Genomic DNA, 15283 nt, shown 5'->3' on the forward strand with positions numbered 1-15283 from the left:
AAAAAGGAGAGATATCAAGAACCAGTCCTTTATACACATTGGCGTAAAGTAATTCAGGCTACAGCGCCTCCCAGACCATTCAGGTGGAGCAGAGACTGAGGAGCTGACTGAAGGTGACAGTGAGAAGAAGGAATTACTGAGAGTTGGGATGGGGTCCAAAAGCATTTCTATGAAAAATGGAAAATTTATTTCAGATAATTCTTCTAAGCTATTACTGCCTTTTCTTCCCTACACAGTTTCCCTGAGACCAATAGAACAGATATCTAACAGCAGCTCCCTCAACGAGTTCCTCCTGTTGCCTTTTGCAGACACACGGGAGCTGCAGCTCTTGCACTTCTCACTCTTCCTGGCCATCTACCTGGCTGCCCTCCTGGCCAACAGCCTCATCATCACAGCCGTAGCCTGCAACCATCTCCACACCCCCATGTACTTCTTCCTCCTCAACCTCTCCCTCCTCGACCTTGGATCCATCTCCACCACTGTTTCCAAATCCATGCACAATTCTCTGTGGAACATGAGGGCCATTTCATACTTGGGATGTGCTGGGCAGGCCTTTTTCTTCCTTTTTTTCGTATCAGCGGAGTATTATCTCCTCACAGTCATGGCCTATGACCGCTACATTGCCATCTGCAGACCCCTGCACTATGGGACCCTCCTGGGCAGCAGAGCTTGTGTCAAAATGGCAGCAGCTGCCTGGGCCAGTGGTTTCCTCCATGCTCTTCTGCAAACTGGGAACACATTTTCCCTACCCCTCTGCCAAGGCAATGTGGTGGAGCAGTTCTTCTGTGAGGTCCCCCAGATCCTCAAGCTCTCCTGCTCGAATTCCTACCTCAGGGAAGTCGGGCTTCTTGTTGTTAGTGCCTGTTTATCCTTTGGGTGTTTCGCTTTCATTGTGGTTTCCTACATGCAGATCTTCAGAGCAGTGCTGAGGATCCCCTCAGAGCAGGGCCGGCACAAAGCCTTTTCCATGTGCCTCCCGCACCTGGCCGTGGTCTCCCTGTTTCTCAGCACAGCAATGTTTGCCTACCTGAAGCCCCCCTCCATCTCCTCGCCATCTCTGGATCTGTTGCTGGCTCTTCTGTACTCAGTGGTGCCTCCAGCACTGAACCCTCTCATCTACAGCATGAGGAACAAGGAGCTCAAGGGTGCCATTGGGAAAGTAATTTCATGGACCTTTTTAAGCCGTGGTAATTTTTCCACATCTCTGCACAAATGACTCTTTCTGTATCCCGTAACTGGACTGAGCATTGTTTCTTCATGTTATTTTTATTATGACTTTTACTAGTGATAATAATTGTTATTGTGTTGCTACACAACTACTTGTATTCATTCCCCTTTTTATGGTGCCTGCTCTGTCTCACCTGATACCCTAAATTGTGTGGAATGCTGGAAGGACTGGCTCCCTAACAGTATCTCTGCAATAAAGTACTTTCTATCAGTACAGTGCATGAAAGCTGGGCTTTTCCTCCAAAGCTGGGGTAGAGAATAGGCCCAAGGACTTACACCCCTCAAGGGCCTGCTGAACAGGATTCTCCATGGGTTCAGCAACACAGAGCTCAGAATCATGTAATGATCTTTCAGAGCCCAAGGACTGGTTTGGGAATTCCCCTATCAGAGTCCAAGGATAGTGGAGACGCTGAATGGTCATGGATTTACACATGCACAGCTCTCCTACGTATTAAGGCACAGTGTCAGACGGCTGTTCTCATGGAGCGGACACTGGAGGTGTCAGGAGAGCACAGCGATCCTCCTGGGACAGCATATGCCTGGGATGGACTGTGAGTAGAGCCTCATAAAGGGAGAGGTCCTCAAAGATGGAGTTTCTTAGAGGTAAAGCACTGGGTATTCGCAGGCAAAAGAGGACTCTGCAGGCTCAGGAGAGGCAGTGAGGACTCAACTGTCAGGAAGAGGGAGAACGGAGAGCCCTGTGGGTCACCATCTATCAAATACCAGAGGCAGGATGTATAGGCACAACTGGACACAACGAGCACCCTTGGAAATGCTCTGCAGTCCTGGTGCCCTGGACTGTGCAGTCATCTGCAGTCCCCCAGAGGGATTAGAGGTCGTGATACCCATTTGGTTGGTTCTTACTCCTACCGCCGGTCACAGGGGCAGTGAAATGTCACCCTTAGCCACTTTATCACCCGCTCTCCCCCCTCCATATCCTTCCCACCTCTGGAACTCTCTATACTAGCCATTCAGTACTCAGTGGTACCTCCAGCACTGAACCCCCTTGTCTACAGCATGAGGAACAAGAAGCTCAAGGAGGCACTGAGGAAACTTGCTCAATGGGTGCAAAGTCAGTGCCAAAACTGTCCTGTGTGCAGTCACTTGTCATTCCCATGTACCTGGCATGAAACATGTGCTCTTCATTTATTTCTTTCTGAATTCTTACTCTTACCTTCCTGACAAAATAATCATAAATAATTATTTAAAATACAATACAGCACTACAGCAGGAACAAAAGGCTGACTAGGGAAAATACGGGCCTGCTGCTAGAAGGGTCAAGAGCGCTGGTGAGAGAGGACACAGAAAAGGCCACCTTTGCTGCAGTCTTTAGTGCTAAGAGTGACCCTCAGGAATCCTAGGCCCTGGAGACCATGGAGGAATGGAGAAAGGAAGACTTTCCCTTGCTGGAGGAGGATCTGAGTAGGGCTCACTTCAGCAAACTGGACACCCACAAAACCATGGGCTCTGAGGGGACTCTCTTGCACTGTTCAGTGCCCACGTCTGACAGAGCTCCATGAACTGGAAGAAATCGAGTCCGTCCAGTTACACTGCTTGTGGCTCTGGCCCTTGGCAAGTGACCTTCACACATCAGAGACTCTGTGAGCACCGCCTGACAGATCCAAAAAGGGGCTCACATTGGAATGCTGCATTTATGACATCGCATCTCGCACTGCTTTCATGCCTCCTGATGGTTAGCTTGCTTCCCTTTACCCCTTCTCTGTTGGTCACACTGTACCATTGTATGTGTCACGATCACATCTCAAAGTGCACAAGTGGCAGTTTCTCCTCTGGTGTTATTCCTATGTTTCACACCTCAGACAACTTCACCTGCCACCTGCATGGTCAAAGTGACAACTGGGAATAGAAGAAGCTGAGTGCAAGGAAGGACCTTGCTCTACCTTGCTTGGTTTTGTCACAGGCATTGTCTGATTCAGTCTGGGCTGCTTTTTCTTGGAGAGCAGCAAGAGAAGAGGCATCTTTCCCTTCTTTTAAAAGTCATCAGGCAATAATTTGCATCCTGCTTGTAACACACATTTGCTACTCAGGGCCATAAGGGCCGGGGGCTTGGGGCATGTAAAGAAGCATGATGAGAAAGAAGAGCACCTGCACAGCTCTGGGGCAGATGGGGAGTTGGAAAGAACCAGACGCCACTGGAAAGAATGGTCTTATTTCACTATTAATATTAAGGCAGTACAGAAGGATACATTTAACAAAATAAGCTTATTACACACTGGTTTTAGCAATAGATAAAATAAGCTAGGTAATGCACCTAAGCACGAGTATACGGGAAGGAGACTAGTGATTAAAAGATACATCATCAATTGCCTAAATATGCCATCATATGTCATCATCATCCAGATCTGCAGCTGCTGGTGAGTCCCTGTTCTGGCAAGGATTTGGAGAACCCTCCCGGCAACTGGGAGGTCTTATGTGGTGCATCCACCCGTGAGGTCTCCAAAATCACGGCAAGAGTGTCGTTTATAGAGCCAAATCAGCAAACCATGATAACTTGCATTTTGTTTGTGAGCGGTGACATCTGATGTGGCATACTTTCCCTATCATGTGGGATGGGGATCTGGTCAGAGCCCAGGCCTCGGATGGGAGGGTTCCCTTCAAGATCAAAAACAGTCCCACGAGAGCTTAAAAAAGCTACAGTTTAATAAGCCTCTGTGCAAGCTGGCATGAGCCATTCTACAGGCAAAGTGTTCTGTAGTGCAAAGGCAGTACCGTATTCATCATTAAGTGAACTCCGACTCGGGCCTGTCGTTCAGGCCCTGGCACTTCAGTTCCTCATGTTGCACTCTGTCATGACACACCAGGTTATATTCGTCCCCACATTGTGGGGCTGCCAAGAGATTTCCTTGGCGGCGAGAAGCAGCATGAAAAGAGGAAACAGGACCAAAATAGAGCTTGGGAAGCTCAGATTGGACAATAGGATGAAGAAATATCACTTGAAGGGTAGAGCAGTGGTGCTACAAGGCACCCAGAGCTAGTTTGTCACCAGCAATGGCTTTTTGTTCCAAGAAACAGCCAGTGAGAATGCAAAAGCCATCAAGGAAGGGAAGGAGAAGCTGTTGTGAGAATTTGCTGGGGAAGCAGATTGGGTGTCCATAGTCTGCAAGGACACAGGAGCAGGTCAAGGATGACCTGTGGTGGCCAAGGGCACTGCCAAGGCCCCAAAAGAATGGAGGTCTTTATGCTCTTGACTATGGCTGTTGTGTCCATCACCGAGGCCTACCCCGAAATCATCAGGACTTCTTTGCCCTCTTTATCCTTCTGAAGACCCTGGGAGGTGTCGTGTGTTTGTCCTGCACTCAGCATCGCACACCCCTACCCAAACACTGATGCCAGGGAGGACGTGGGCAACACGTGGAGGAAAGGATCTCCCTTTCCAGGGTTTGTCTGCCTGTGCTCTGCCATTTTCCTTGATAAAACACATCAAGGGTGTATTCAGCATCACAGCCACCTGAGTATTTTTTCTACCTAACTATTACCAGTGATTACATTTTTTAGCTTTAACCAGTCCCTGGTGAGTTGTTGTAGTTAATGGCCTCAGTGGGATCCATTAATGCTCTACAAAACTTTAGGGTTTCCTTCTGACTTTGACTTCTTCACTGATTTCTTCAATCTCCTTTTAAGAGCTGCAATTCATGGACTCAGTTCCAAGTACTGCACGAAGCTCATTAAAAAACAAAAAGCCCTGAAACACCAGGACTCTCCCTGCTATTTCCTTCAAGTGTCCATGGCTGATTGGAGAGGTTTGGGAAGTGTAGCTGAAAGCTGAACACAACAGTTATATACAAGTATTTCATCTTTTTAAAGTTTTCTATTATTATTCTAAAGAATAGGTGATAGCACAGTGTCCAATTTATAGCCATCCAGAGTGACTCCTAATGAAGTCAGCACACATAGGAAAAGCAGTGTCCCAGAGATCAGGCAATGTATGCACAATCTTCCTCCCCACCCCAGCATTTCCCTCATCAGCCTCTTGGGAATTTAAATCACTCCTGTTGAAAGCCAGCCTTAGACCACCTAAGTTTGCACTCAACGTTATAGCTCACCTGCCCCAATTCTCACCTGCTCTACTTAGACAACTGGCTGCCAATAGGCACAGTGGGATCTTCTTTTAGTTACAAGGAAACAAAAAATAAAGCAGAGTATAGTTTCATGGAAAATAATGACACTCTTTGATTGCATCCATACAATCTGTACATATAGTAAGGACTTGGCTAATGGGGCAGACTGCAGAAAGACAGAGCAAGCTTTAATCTCCCTAAAAGGGCAAACCAGCCGCTGGGTCTCTGAGTGAACAGGGTATTGGGAGGAGTCACAATGTGTCCAGAGAGTGCCCTAAAGGGGATGTTAGAAATTGTCACTTAAACCGGACAGGTGGGAATGTGAGACTTAGGTAGAAGCACAGGAGACAGGGGAGAAAATGGGCCAAGACTTCCAGCAGGCAGAGCTGGGCTCACAGCATCACTGATGAGCTACCACAGACTGAACAAGCAACCCAAAGAAGTCCTTCCTTTGGCAGTGACTCGGAAAGCCACATCTCTGACAAGATTCCAGGGAGATGGAGTTTCTCTTCTTTAGCATGGTCCCCAGGACTATGCAGAGATGAGGAAGAGCACGAAGGGAGGTTGCGGGGTTTTTCCCCAGCTTCATCAGCTGCAGATCAGGGAGCTGGTCACCTCACAAACTGCTGATTGAGTCAAATGAGATGGGGACTGATGAGTGAGATGGGGACTGCTGGATCAACACCTGCAGCCTGGACATCAGTTCTTGCTCCCAGGGATCCTGCTGCTCTCCATCAAGGCTCCGAGCTTCGGGAGCTCCTTCCCGAGGTGTCACAGAGAAACTATCACCACAAAGACCCCTGTAGATCCTGGGCTGTGGAAGTAGCTGCTCAGGGCTGAAGGCTGCCACAAGAGTCCTGCCTGAGGGTCCCACCTTGCTTGCAGAAAACGTGACAGCCAGAAACCCTTGGGATGGGGCTTCCTCGAGCACCAAGGCTCCCATGCGGCAGCTCCAACCCTTGTGTGGGTGCTGGGGGCAGAAGGAGAGAATCCAGGGCAGATTTCCCTGGCACTGGCTGCCCCTCTTCTCACCCACGCCGGGGTGGGCAGTGCTGGCTGAGCCCAACACAGCAGCTCACACAGCCCCCCAGGCCCCAACACCAGCACCCCCAGCACCAGCAGCCCCAAGCTGGGCTCCCCTCCCTGCCCCGGCCCCACACAGCCCCCAGCACAGCCAGGAGCCCCACGGGGCCTCACAGCCAATGGCTGCGCTGGGCACAATGAGGTCACTGCTGCCGCAGCCCCTGATAGGCCATCTGCAGGGAGAGGGCGTGGCTGCTGCTTGGGAGGTCCCTGCTGCGGGCAGAGCTGATTGGGCAGCAGCAGGGCTGGCTCTGCCTGGTGACTGTGAGGTCACCGCTCCCGCAGCACCTCATTGGGCAGCAGCCGGGCCCTGCGGGGCTCTGCGCTGCTGAGATCATCTCCGCGGAGCAGCTGCTGAGCCCTGGCTGGGCTCCTGGCGGGGAAGGGCTGGGGAGGCCATTGCTGCCCTGGAGGGCAGGGCCAGAGAGCTGGGCGGGACGGCACTGTGACGTCATGTCTTTGTGAGTGCCTGATTGGCTGGCAGCAGGCAGGCAGGCGTGGGCGGTGGGTGGGGGGTCTCTGTGGTGAGAGGAGCTGAGAGGGCAGCAGTGGTTCCTGTGTGGGGAAGGGGTTTGAGGAAGCTGCTGTCTCTGAAGGCCACAGGCAGCAGCAGGGATGTGGTGGGGTTTGCACCTGTGAGGCCACCTCCATGTGAGCAGCTGGGTTTGGGTTTTAGGCTTTAGGGCTGTGATCAGTGGCGCAGAGCCTAGTTGGAGACCTGCAACTCTTGGTATCAGGAGTCAGTCAAAGCCTGTTCAGTTTATTCATCAGTGACCTGAAGGGATAGAGTGCACCCTCAGCAAATTTTCTGAGGATAGAAAAGTGGGAGGAATGGCTGATAGCCCAGAGGTCTGTGCAGGCTTTAAGAGGGGCCTGGACAGTCTGGAGAGTTGGGGGTAGAGGAACCTCATGACGTTCAACACGGGCAAGTGCAGGGTCTTGCAGCTAGCGAGGAATAACCCCATGCCCCAGGACAGGCTGGGGGTTGACCTGTTGGAGAGCAGCTCCACAAAAAGGGGCCTGGGAATCGTGGTTGGCAACAAATTGAGCATGAGCCATCAGTGTGCCCTTGTGGCCACTGATACGGGTGGCTGAGGTCCGACGGTACTCAGAGTGCCCCACCATATTGCAATGGCAGGAGATGTCTTTGGGTGGCCACTAGCTCCAAGCTGTGGTGTTTCACTGCGGGTTTAGGAATCACCCTCCACTGCCCCTTCCCTGGGCCTCCTGGGACCCCACTGCCTCTCTGGGAATTGCAGAGCCCTCCTTTCCCCATGTGCACCTGGGTTTAGTGCTCTACCTTCTGGTCCCTGCACTGTGAGTCATACCTGTTTCGTTAAAGCTGCACTCAGTGCCCACTCCCAGGCAAACCCTGTGCCTGGAGATCCCCTGGGGGTTCTCTCATCAGCACAGTCACGTGAGGGGCAGCCTGGCACAGGGAATGCAGAGACCATTGCCTGTCTGCAGTGGTCACTGAGAGATGAACCCTAGATTGAGGCTAACAGATCACCCTGGAATGCTGAGGTCATCCCCTGGATCTCATGGAGTTCACAAGCAGAACAGCAGGCCCACTTGTGGTTGCACGCCCTTGGGCATATTTTTTGATTCCAGTTTCTAAAGAGAGGCCAGATTCAGGACCATCATAGGGCAGATCGCCTTTTATTATGGAAATGTTATTCTGGAATCCAGATGTGTCTTAAGGGAGCCCAAGGACTGGTCCTGCCTGTTCTTCCAGGGTACGAGGGAAAACAAGCCTATCTCTACCAGGTTATGAGATTTCCTGGGCCATATCTGCAGAATAAAGCGTGGAAGGACAGCATGGAAATGAGGAGGCCAAGTCTAAATAGAGAAAGTCCGGCTGCCCTCCTGGAATGTGTCTTCAGGAAAGATGAACTGCCATGGAAAGGCTGCCTCTAGACTTTCCTTCAATTCACTCATGTTTAGTTTTGTGTGTTGGAGCTTTGCATGGATCCATGGAAACCTGTGGTGACACTTGGTTGGCATTTCTGTCATATTAGAGAGATTTGAGATCCCACTCTAACCATTGGCACGAGAGCTGAGATCTCCTAAACAACACTGGACCCCTGGTCTCGCCCCACCTGCCCTTGTCCCGCCGTGACTCTGTACCCCAGAGCTCCCTTGGTGTCAGTGCTGGAAAAGACGCTGCAGAGGGAAACTCTCCTCCCTGCACTGGGCACATCCAAGGGAGCTCAAAGAAGCGACTCAGAGAATCCACCCTCTCTGCTAGTGAAGGGGGAAGCCTGGCTTCCTGCTTTATCATAGTCTGTGTTTAAGTGCTAAATGAGAGATTCCTGTGCAGACGTGACAAAAACTAGGTATCTTTATTTTATTATTTATTATTTTAAAATGGATGTAAAAGAGAAGTAAAAAAGAAAAAAATGGATAAAATACAGCCTCGATGCCAGATATCCTGATGAGTGAGTGAAACAGTTGTTACCACTGACCTTGTGCCCACTGGATGAGTTTCTTCAGTGCCTCCTTGAGCTCCTTGTTCCTCATGCTGTAGATGAGGGGATTCAGGGCTGGAGGCACCACAGAGTACAGAACAGACATGACCAGATCCACAACTGGGGAGGAGATAGAGGGGGGCTTCAGGTAGGCAAATGCTGCTGTACCAATCAACAAGGAGACCACAGCCAGGTGCGGGAGGCACATTGAAAAGGCTTTGTGCCGGCCCTGCTCTGACGGGATCCTCAGAACAGCTCTGAAGATCTGCACGTAGGACACCACAATGAAAATGAAACACCCAAAAGCTAAAGAAAAACTAACTACAATAACTCCAACTTCTCTGAGATAGGAGTCTGAGCAGGAGAGCTTGAGGATCTGGGGGATCTCACAGAAGAACTGCTCCACCACATTGCCTTGGCAGAGTGGCAGGGTAAATGTGTTCACAGTGTGCAGGAGAGCATAGAGAAAGCCACTGGCCCAAGTAGCTGCTGCCATTTTGACACAAGCTCTGCTGCCCAGGAGGGTCCCATAGTGCAGGGGTCTGCAGATGGCAACGTAGCGGTCGTAGGCCATGACCGTGAGGAGATAAAACTCTCCTCCAAACAAGAAGATGAAGAAAAATATCTGGGCAGCACATCCCGAATAGGAAATGGCCCTGGTGTTCCACAGGGAATTGGCCATGGATTTGGGAACAGTTATGGAGATGGATCCAAGGTCGAGGAGGGAGAGGTTGAGGAGGAAGAAGTACATGGGGGTGTGGAGGCGGTGGTCGCAGGCTATGGCTGTGATGATGAGGCCGTTGGCCAGGAGGGCAGCCAGGTAGATGGCCAGGAAGAGCGAGAAGTGCAAGAGCTGCAGCTCCCGCGTGTCTGCGAATGGCAGGAGGAGGAACTCATTGAGGGAGCTGCTGTTGAACATTAGCTCCGTCCAGTCATGTGGGAATCTCTAAAGAATAGAGGATATGGAGAAGTTAAGAGAAACTTTTGAACATAAAAACCCTGAAGTCATTCAGTTGTCCGACACCGATCTCCATTACCTCCCTTTAGTAAGAGTATCTTAGTGCAGTTTATCTTGTTTATCTATTAGTCTTTTTCTCATCTGTCCTGTACTCATGTCTCCTTGAGCTAGAGGATCATCGTGTTCATTATGCTGCCCTCAAAGGAGACCAGGCTCTGCTGAGAGCAGAGCTGTGCAGTTTCAAAGTGCCCATCTCCAAATTTCTCTCCCTTTTTCCACACACCTCAGGGAGGTCTCCACACTCCTGGCCAGAGACACACAGGGCTCATTTCAGCTGCTCATGGACAGCCTCCTACCACCACCTCCATACCCTCAGCATCTCTGCAGCTTCCTCACACGTCGCTCAGGAATCACAGATAGGCCATGAGACAGCAGAGCCTTTCTGGAGGGCAGGTGGCAGCCTGGCAGGACGCCACAGGGAAACAGCCAAAGGAGCGTTAGCACTGAAGACAGGCTCTCCTTAAGGGAGAGTCAGTGAAATGCCTAGGCTCACAGGCTGCGTTTCCAGGAGCTCCACAGGACAAAAGGGGGCTTGCGAAACCTCTCTCCCATGCAGACTCTTCTGTTCCACAAATTGTAGCATCAGTGTCTGAACTGCAGCTGAAAACATCCAGCTGCAAAAAGCTAAGAGCAAGAACAGGAAAAGCATGGACAGGAGGGGAAACAAGGAGCAACACCACCAATGTGCTGCCAAGGGAGGCAAGGAGAGGGACAGAGAGGCCTTCTGGAAAACTTTCACTTTACCAGCTGGGTATGTCACCTCTCCAAGGGGGACGTCGCAGGGCAGTCCCTCTTAGCCCTTTGGTGGGGCGGCAGGAAATGGGCCTGTGGCAGGAGAGCTGCCCCTCTCCTCTGCTGCAGTTCTGGCTGCAGAGGAGGTGGCTCCTGCCCTGCACCTCCTGCCCCTTCCCTGCCCATCTCTGCTGCCTGCAGCTGTCCCTGCCACCAGCTCTTCCTCTATCCCAGTGTCCTGTCCCTGCCCTTGCTCACAGATCCCATATCGTATCACCCTCTGTGTGCTCAGTTCTGCCCTGCAGAAACCTCTGGGCAATGTCCAGGGGCAGCTCTGCAGTTGCACATCCTAAGGAGTCAGTCACTTTAGGTCCTATGAGTCCACAAAGACGATATGGATGCTACCTGTAGGCTAAGGTGGGCATGAAGCATCTTGCTGAGGCTTCTCACAGACCTATTGATCTCTAGGCATGAAGATCTAGGACTCCCAGTTCCCTGCCAAAACAGAAAACTTGTTCCTTCATTCCCCCTGCAATATTAAGGAGGCTGAAAGAGCAGAGAGAGGAAGGAAAGCTCCTTCCCTTTCAAGTGGCCCTTCTGATCTTGCTCCTGTAAAGGACCCCTCGCACATGCCCTGTGTATGAGCTGGAGCTGTGAGCAGACTTCGCTCTGCAGCAGCCTCTTAGCAGCAGAATGAACCTGCCCTGACGGGTTTCTGTCTCCCCACGCAGCGCTTCCCCGCAGTGCTGTGGGGAGCACCCTGGGCAGTGCTGCCCCTCGCAGGCTGCAGAGTCACTGTCCCGGGCACACAGCACCCTGGGCCTGGGGGATGCTGCTCTCAATCACAGCCCATGCAGAGCTGGGTGCAGACCATGGCTTCATACCCCCCCATCTTCCCTAAGAAAAGGGAGCAGGATGCCCTGTCCCTGTGAGCGTGTGGCAGGGAATCCCTGCTCTGAAGCATCTCCTCTTCCTGCTAAACCCTGGATACTCCAGGAGAGAGACCATTAAAATCCCAATCCATGATTACATGAACTGAGTTCAGAAGAGCTCTCCAGGAAGATCAGCAGCTTTGCCCTGCAGCTAGAAACTCACCGTGTCGAGGGCTATGAAGATTTCTCCCACAATGAGCTCTGCTCCCACTCCACACTGCCGTTCCCCTCTCGCTGCCTTCTCTCCTCCCCTGTCCGCAGCAGCAGGCAGTGCCCGCAGCCCTGCTGCTCTTGGCACAGGAGCTGCTCCTGCACTCGGCTCTCTCTGGGCAGTGCTGCCAGGCTGCCATGAGCTGCCTCTGTCCCAGGAGCCTGGCCCCGCTCAGGAGCAGAGGCCCAGCTGAACTCACCAATTTCTCTGTCCCTTGTGTCCCCTCCTTCTGGGAAATGTGCATGAAGTAACCTAAAAGAATCACACTTGTTGTCCTTTCCTAATGAATGAAGAAAAAAGGATTCCAAAATTGCCATCTGTTTCATCAGAGGACGACTATCTATGAAAGTTGGAAGTGTCCCACTCTGGAAGGCCCTAGTTATGAAGCCCCTAACAGGCAGGACATCCAGAAAGAGGCAAGAAGGGGGCACTACGCGAGCACCATTCAGTATAAGGTAGAGACCCTGGCGGATCGTTACAGTGCAAAAAGTTCATATAATTCACTGCAGACATTTAATTCAGTGACATAGAAATAGGCTGCAGGGCCGAGATAGATGTCTGGCTTGTCCAGCATAACTAGATGTCTCCTCTAGGAGGCACAGCCTGGGATCTATGGCAAACCATGCCCAATCCCTCCTACAGCTGAGCGTGCTTCATAAATGGGAGAGGCACCTCACACCAAGGGGTCTGCTCTGGTCTCTGCTCTCTTAAAAGCTTCTCGCTTTGTTCCCACACAACCTCTTTGCACCCTGGAAAATATGATGGGGCTAATGATGACCCCAGGATTGGTAGATCACAGTTGGCTCAAGCCCAAGGACATCTTCAGGGGCACCTTCTCCTGCCTGGACATGGGCTCACCTCTGTCCCAGGCCCCAGGGTGCTACAAATCAGCTCCGGCAACAAAACCCTCTGTTGTCATTCCCTCACAGCCCAGCTCTATTTCTCCCTGGTCTTGGGCACTGCAGCCTTGACTCTATTAGTGCAAACCTCCTCTCATCATTGCATTGACCCCTGCTCTCCATGCCAGCATGGCTCTGCTCTCAAGTGGGGCCATTGCACACAGTGTCTTTGGTTCTTGGTAACACATTTCATGTTTCACCAGGACCAATCTGTCTTCTGTGCCACATCCTGATGATCTGCAGCCTAAGTATAGGCAAATGCCTGTAACCTGGCATGGAGACAGAAGCGCAAGCTGTCACAGGACCTCAACATCATTGCAATAACTGAGATGCATTATCACCACTCACACAACTGGAGGCCTGCGCTGCTGGGGTAAAAGCTCTTCAGGGGAGGCTGTGAGGGAAGAGGAGGAGGGGGCAGGTCCTTTGTGTGGAGCGGCAGCTCGGATGTACAAAGTGCTTCCATGGCATGGACAAGGTTTGGGTATGTGCTTGTGGGTGAGCATCAGATGAAGGGTGACATCATGCTGGGAGCTACAGACCATGCAGTCAGGCTGATGGCGTGCATAACATCTTTAAGCAACATGACAAAGTCTGTGGATCATAGGCCCTGGTTCTTACTGGCAGAACAGGTTGGAAGGCTCTTGAATCCCCCTAACATGGAAGGCTCTTGAATTCCCCCTAACTGGAAAGGCAAAGACCAGGATGTAAACAGGCCGTGAGGTTTCTGGAGTGTGGACACCAGATGCAACAGAGAAGTCTCAGTTAAGGTGGAAGATATGCAACAGTTTGGGTAGCAACCGGATATAAAATACTACTACTGCTAATAAAAAATGAAGTGAAAAAATATTAAAAATATAATACAAATATTAAAAAAAAAGTGAAGAAACAATGTGCAGCATTGGTATGGGATGCTGAGGGAGTCATTTTTTAGAGAGCAATGACAATTTCCCAAGGCTGAAAAATATCCGTGAAATTATTTTCCTCAGCCTCCTTGAGCGCCTTGTTCCTCAGCCGTAGTTGAGGAGGGTTCAGAGTTGCAGGCACCACCGTGTACAGAACAGCCACTACCAGATCCAGAACAGGAGAGGAGACATAGGGGACCTCAGGTAGGCAAACATGCCAGTGCTAAAGACAAAAACAGACAATTGGCAGATGTGGGAGACACATGGAAAAGGCTCTGTGCTGGCCCTGTTCTCAGCACAACAGCAAAGATCTGCTCATAGGATAAAACTGTGCAAATGAAACAATCAAACGTTAAACTGGCAGTAATAATAAGATGCCTAACATGGCTGAGCTAGGAGTGTGAGCAGGAGAGCTTGAGGGTCTGAAGGATTTCACACAAGAACTGTCCACAGAGTTCTCTCTACAGAAAGAAAACAGGAAAGCTTTAGCAGTGGGGACAGGAACAGATACAGGAGGGCACCTGTAGGAAAACCATGTCCCACTGCAGTGCTTGCTGGGCAAGTGCCCCAGGTTATGCTGGGTTTCCTACCTCTACGCTAATAAATGAATTCCCACACTGACTGTAGGGAAAATCCATCCCACCGGCACGCAGCATGCTGCAAAAATAGGAGACACATCACACTGAGCTCTGTGCTCTGGTCTCTGAACTCTCACACCCTTCTAGCTCTTCTGCCCTGAATTTCTGCTCACTCCACCAGATGACATGAACAGGGACTGGGCTAATGAGGGCCTGAGGGTGGATGGACCGCTGTCTACCCAGGCCTAGGGACTTCTGCAGTAGCACCTTTGCTTTCTCAGAGATTGCTTCAAGAAATCTGCCATCCTGCCCTGTCCTGCAGGCTAGGCGGCTGTGATAGTCACAAGTGGTCCATGTGCCCACCTACAACCCCTGCACATGCACACCCGTGGTCCCTATGGCACTGGCATGGCCCTTGGGTGCCTAGTATCCCTTCATTATCTCCTTAATTCTGCTTTGTGGACTCAGGGAGCCAGCCAAGGGGCTGCTGGTGCTGTCCATGGGCCAGAGTGGGCAAAGGCGCTTCTGGAGCTTCCTCACAACCTGCTGGTGTCTCTATGGGCTTTGGAGATGTCAGTCAGGTCCCTTGGGGTGGCCTTTTCTCTGGCACAGTGATGCACAGAACATGCCTCCAGCAGCAGCATCCCTGCACATCTGAGCATGCACTGATGCAAGAAGGAGAAACATGTCCTAAGGATTCATGGTTTAATTCTGCATTTCAGATACCCTAATTCATATTGCTTTCATGTACCCTCATACCAGCTTATTACAAGCTGAAAATGAAGAGGACAAAGAACAAAGGACTTTTTGATGAAGAATAAAGGTCCCACTGGGTGCTGGTGCTCAGACACTTGAGCTCCGCTGGCGAAGATTTTTTTTTTTATTTTTATTTTATTTTATTTTATTTTATTTTATTTTATTTTATTTTATTTTATTTTATTTTATTTTATTTTATTTTATTCTATTCTATTCTATTTTTTGCAGGAGCTGGAGGAGGACCTGGAGCTTAGGCCACAGCAAGGCAGCAAGGCTGCAGGTTGTCACATTTTCTTTGGAAGGAGACTCTTCCCATCTGCCTAACTGATGGTCACCAAGCAGCTGGCTAAGCTGGTGAGGACAGCCTTAAATAGGGAGTGAGTCAGGGCAGAGGA

At 50.8% G+C, this 15283-nt stretch overlaps 1 protein-coding gene across 1 annotated transcript; it reads left to right on the forward strand.

Moving 5' to 3' along the window:
- Nucleotides 1–601: 601 nt before the first annotated feature.
- Nucleotides 602–14953, forward strand: LOC148590777 (olfactory receptor 14C36-like). Its single transcript, XM_088538569.1, has 2 exons — nucleotides 602–1187; nucleotides 14895–14953. Exons 1-2 carry the CDS (start codon nucleotides 602–604, stop codon nucleotides 14951–14953), a joined length of 645 nt encoding a protein of 214 aa, XP_088394695.1.
- The last annotated feature ends 330 nt before the right edge of the window (nucleotides 14954–15283 follow it).

This window comes from Tinamus guttatus, unplaced genomic scaffold (assembly GCF_059628265.1).
Source record: "Tinamus guttatus ecotype Peru unplaced genomic scaffold, ASM5962826v1 Tinamus_guttatus_pri_ptg001089l, whole genome shotgun sequence".
NCBI classification, from domain to species: Eukaryota; Metazoa; Chordata; class Aves; order Tinamiformes; family Tinamidae; genus Tinamus; species Tinamus guttatus.

Bases quoted from the DNA above. Each gene is read 5' to 3' on its own strand.
- LOC148590777 (XM_088538569.1), top strand. From the start codon at position 602: ATGGCCTATGACCGCTACATTGCCATCTGCAGACCCCTGCACTATGGG. The intron at 1,188-14,894 runs GTAATTTTTCCA...CCCTCATACCAG, and splicing joins ATGGACCTTTTTAAGCCGTG to CTTATTACAAGCTGAAAATG.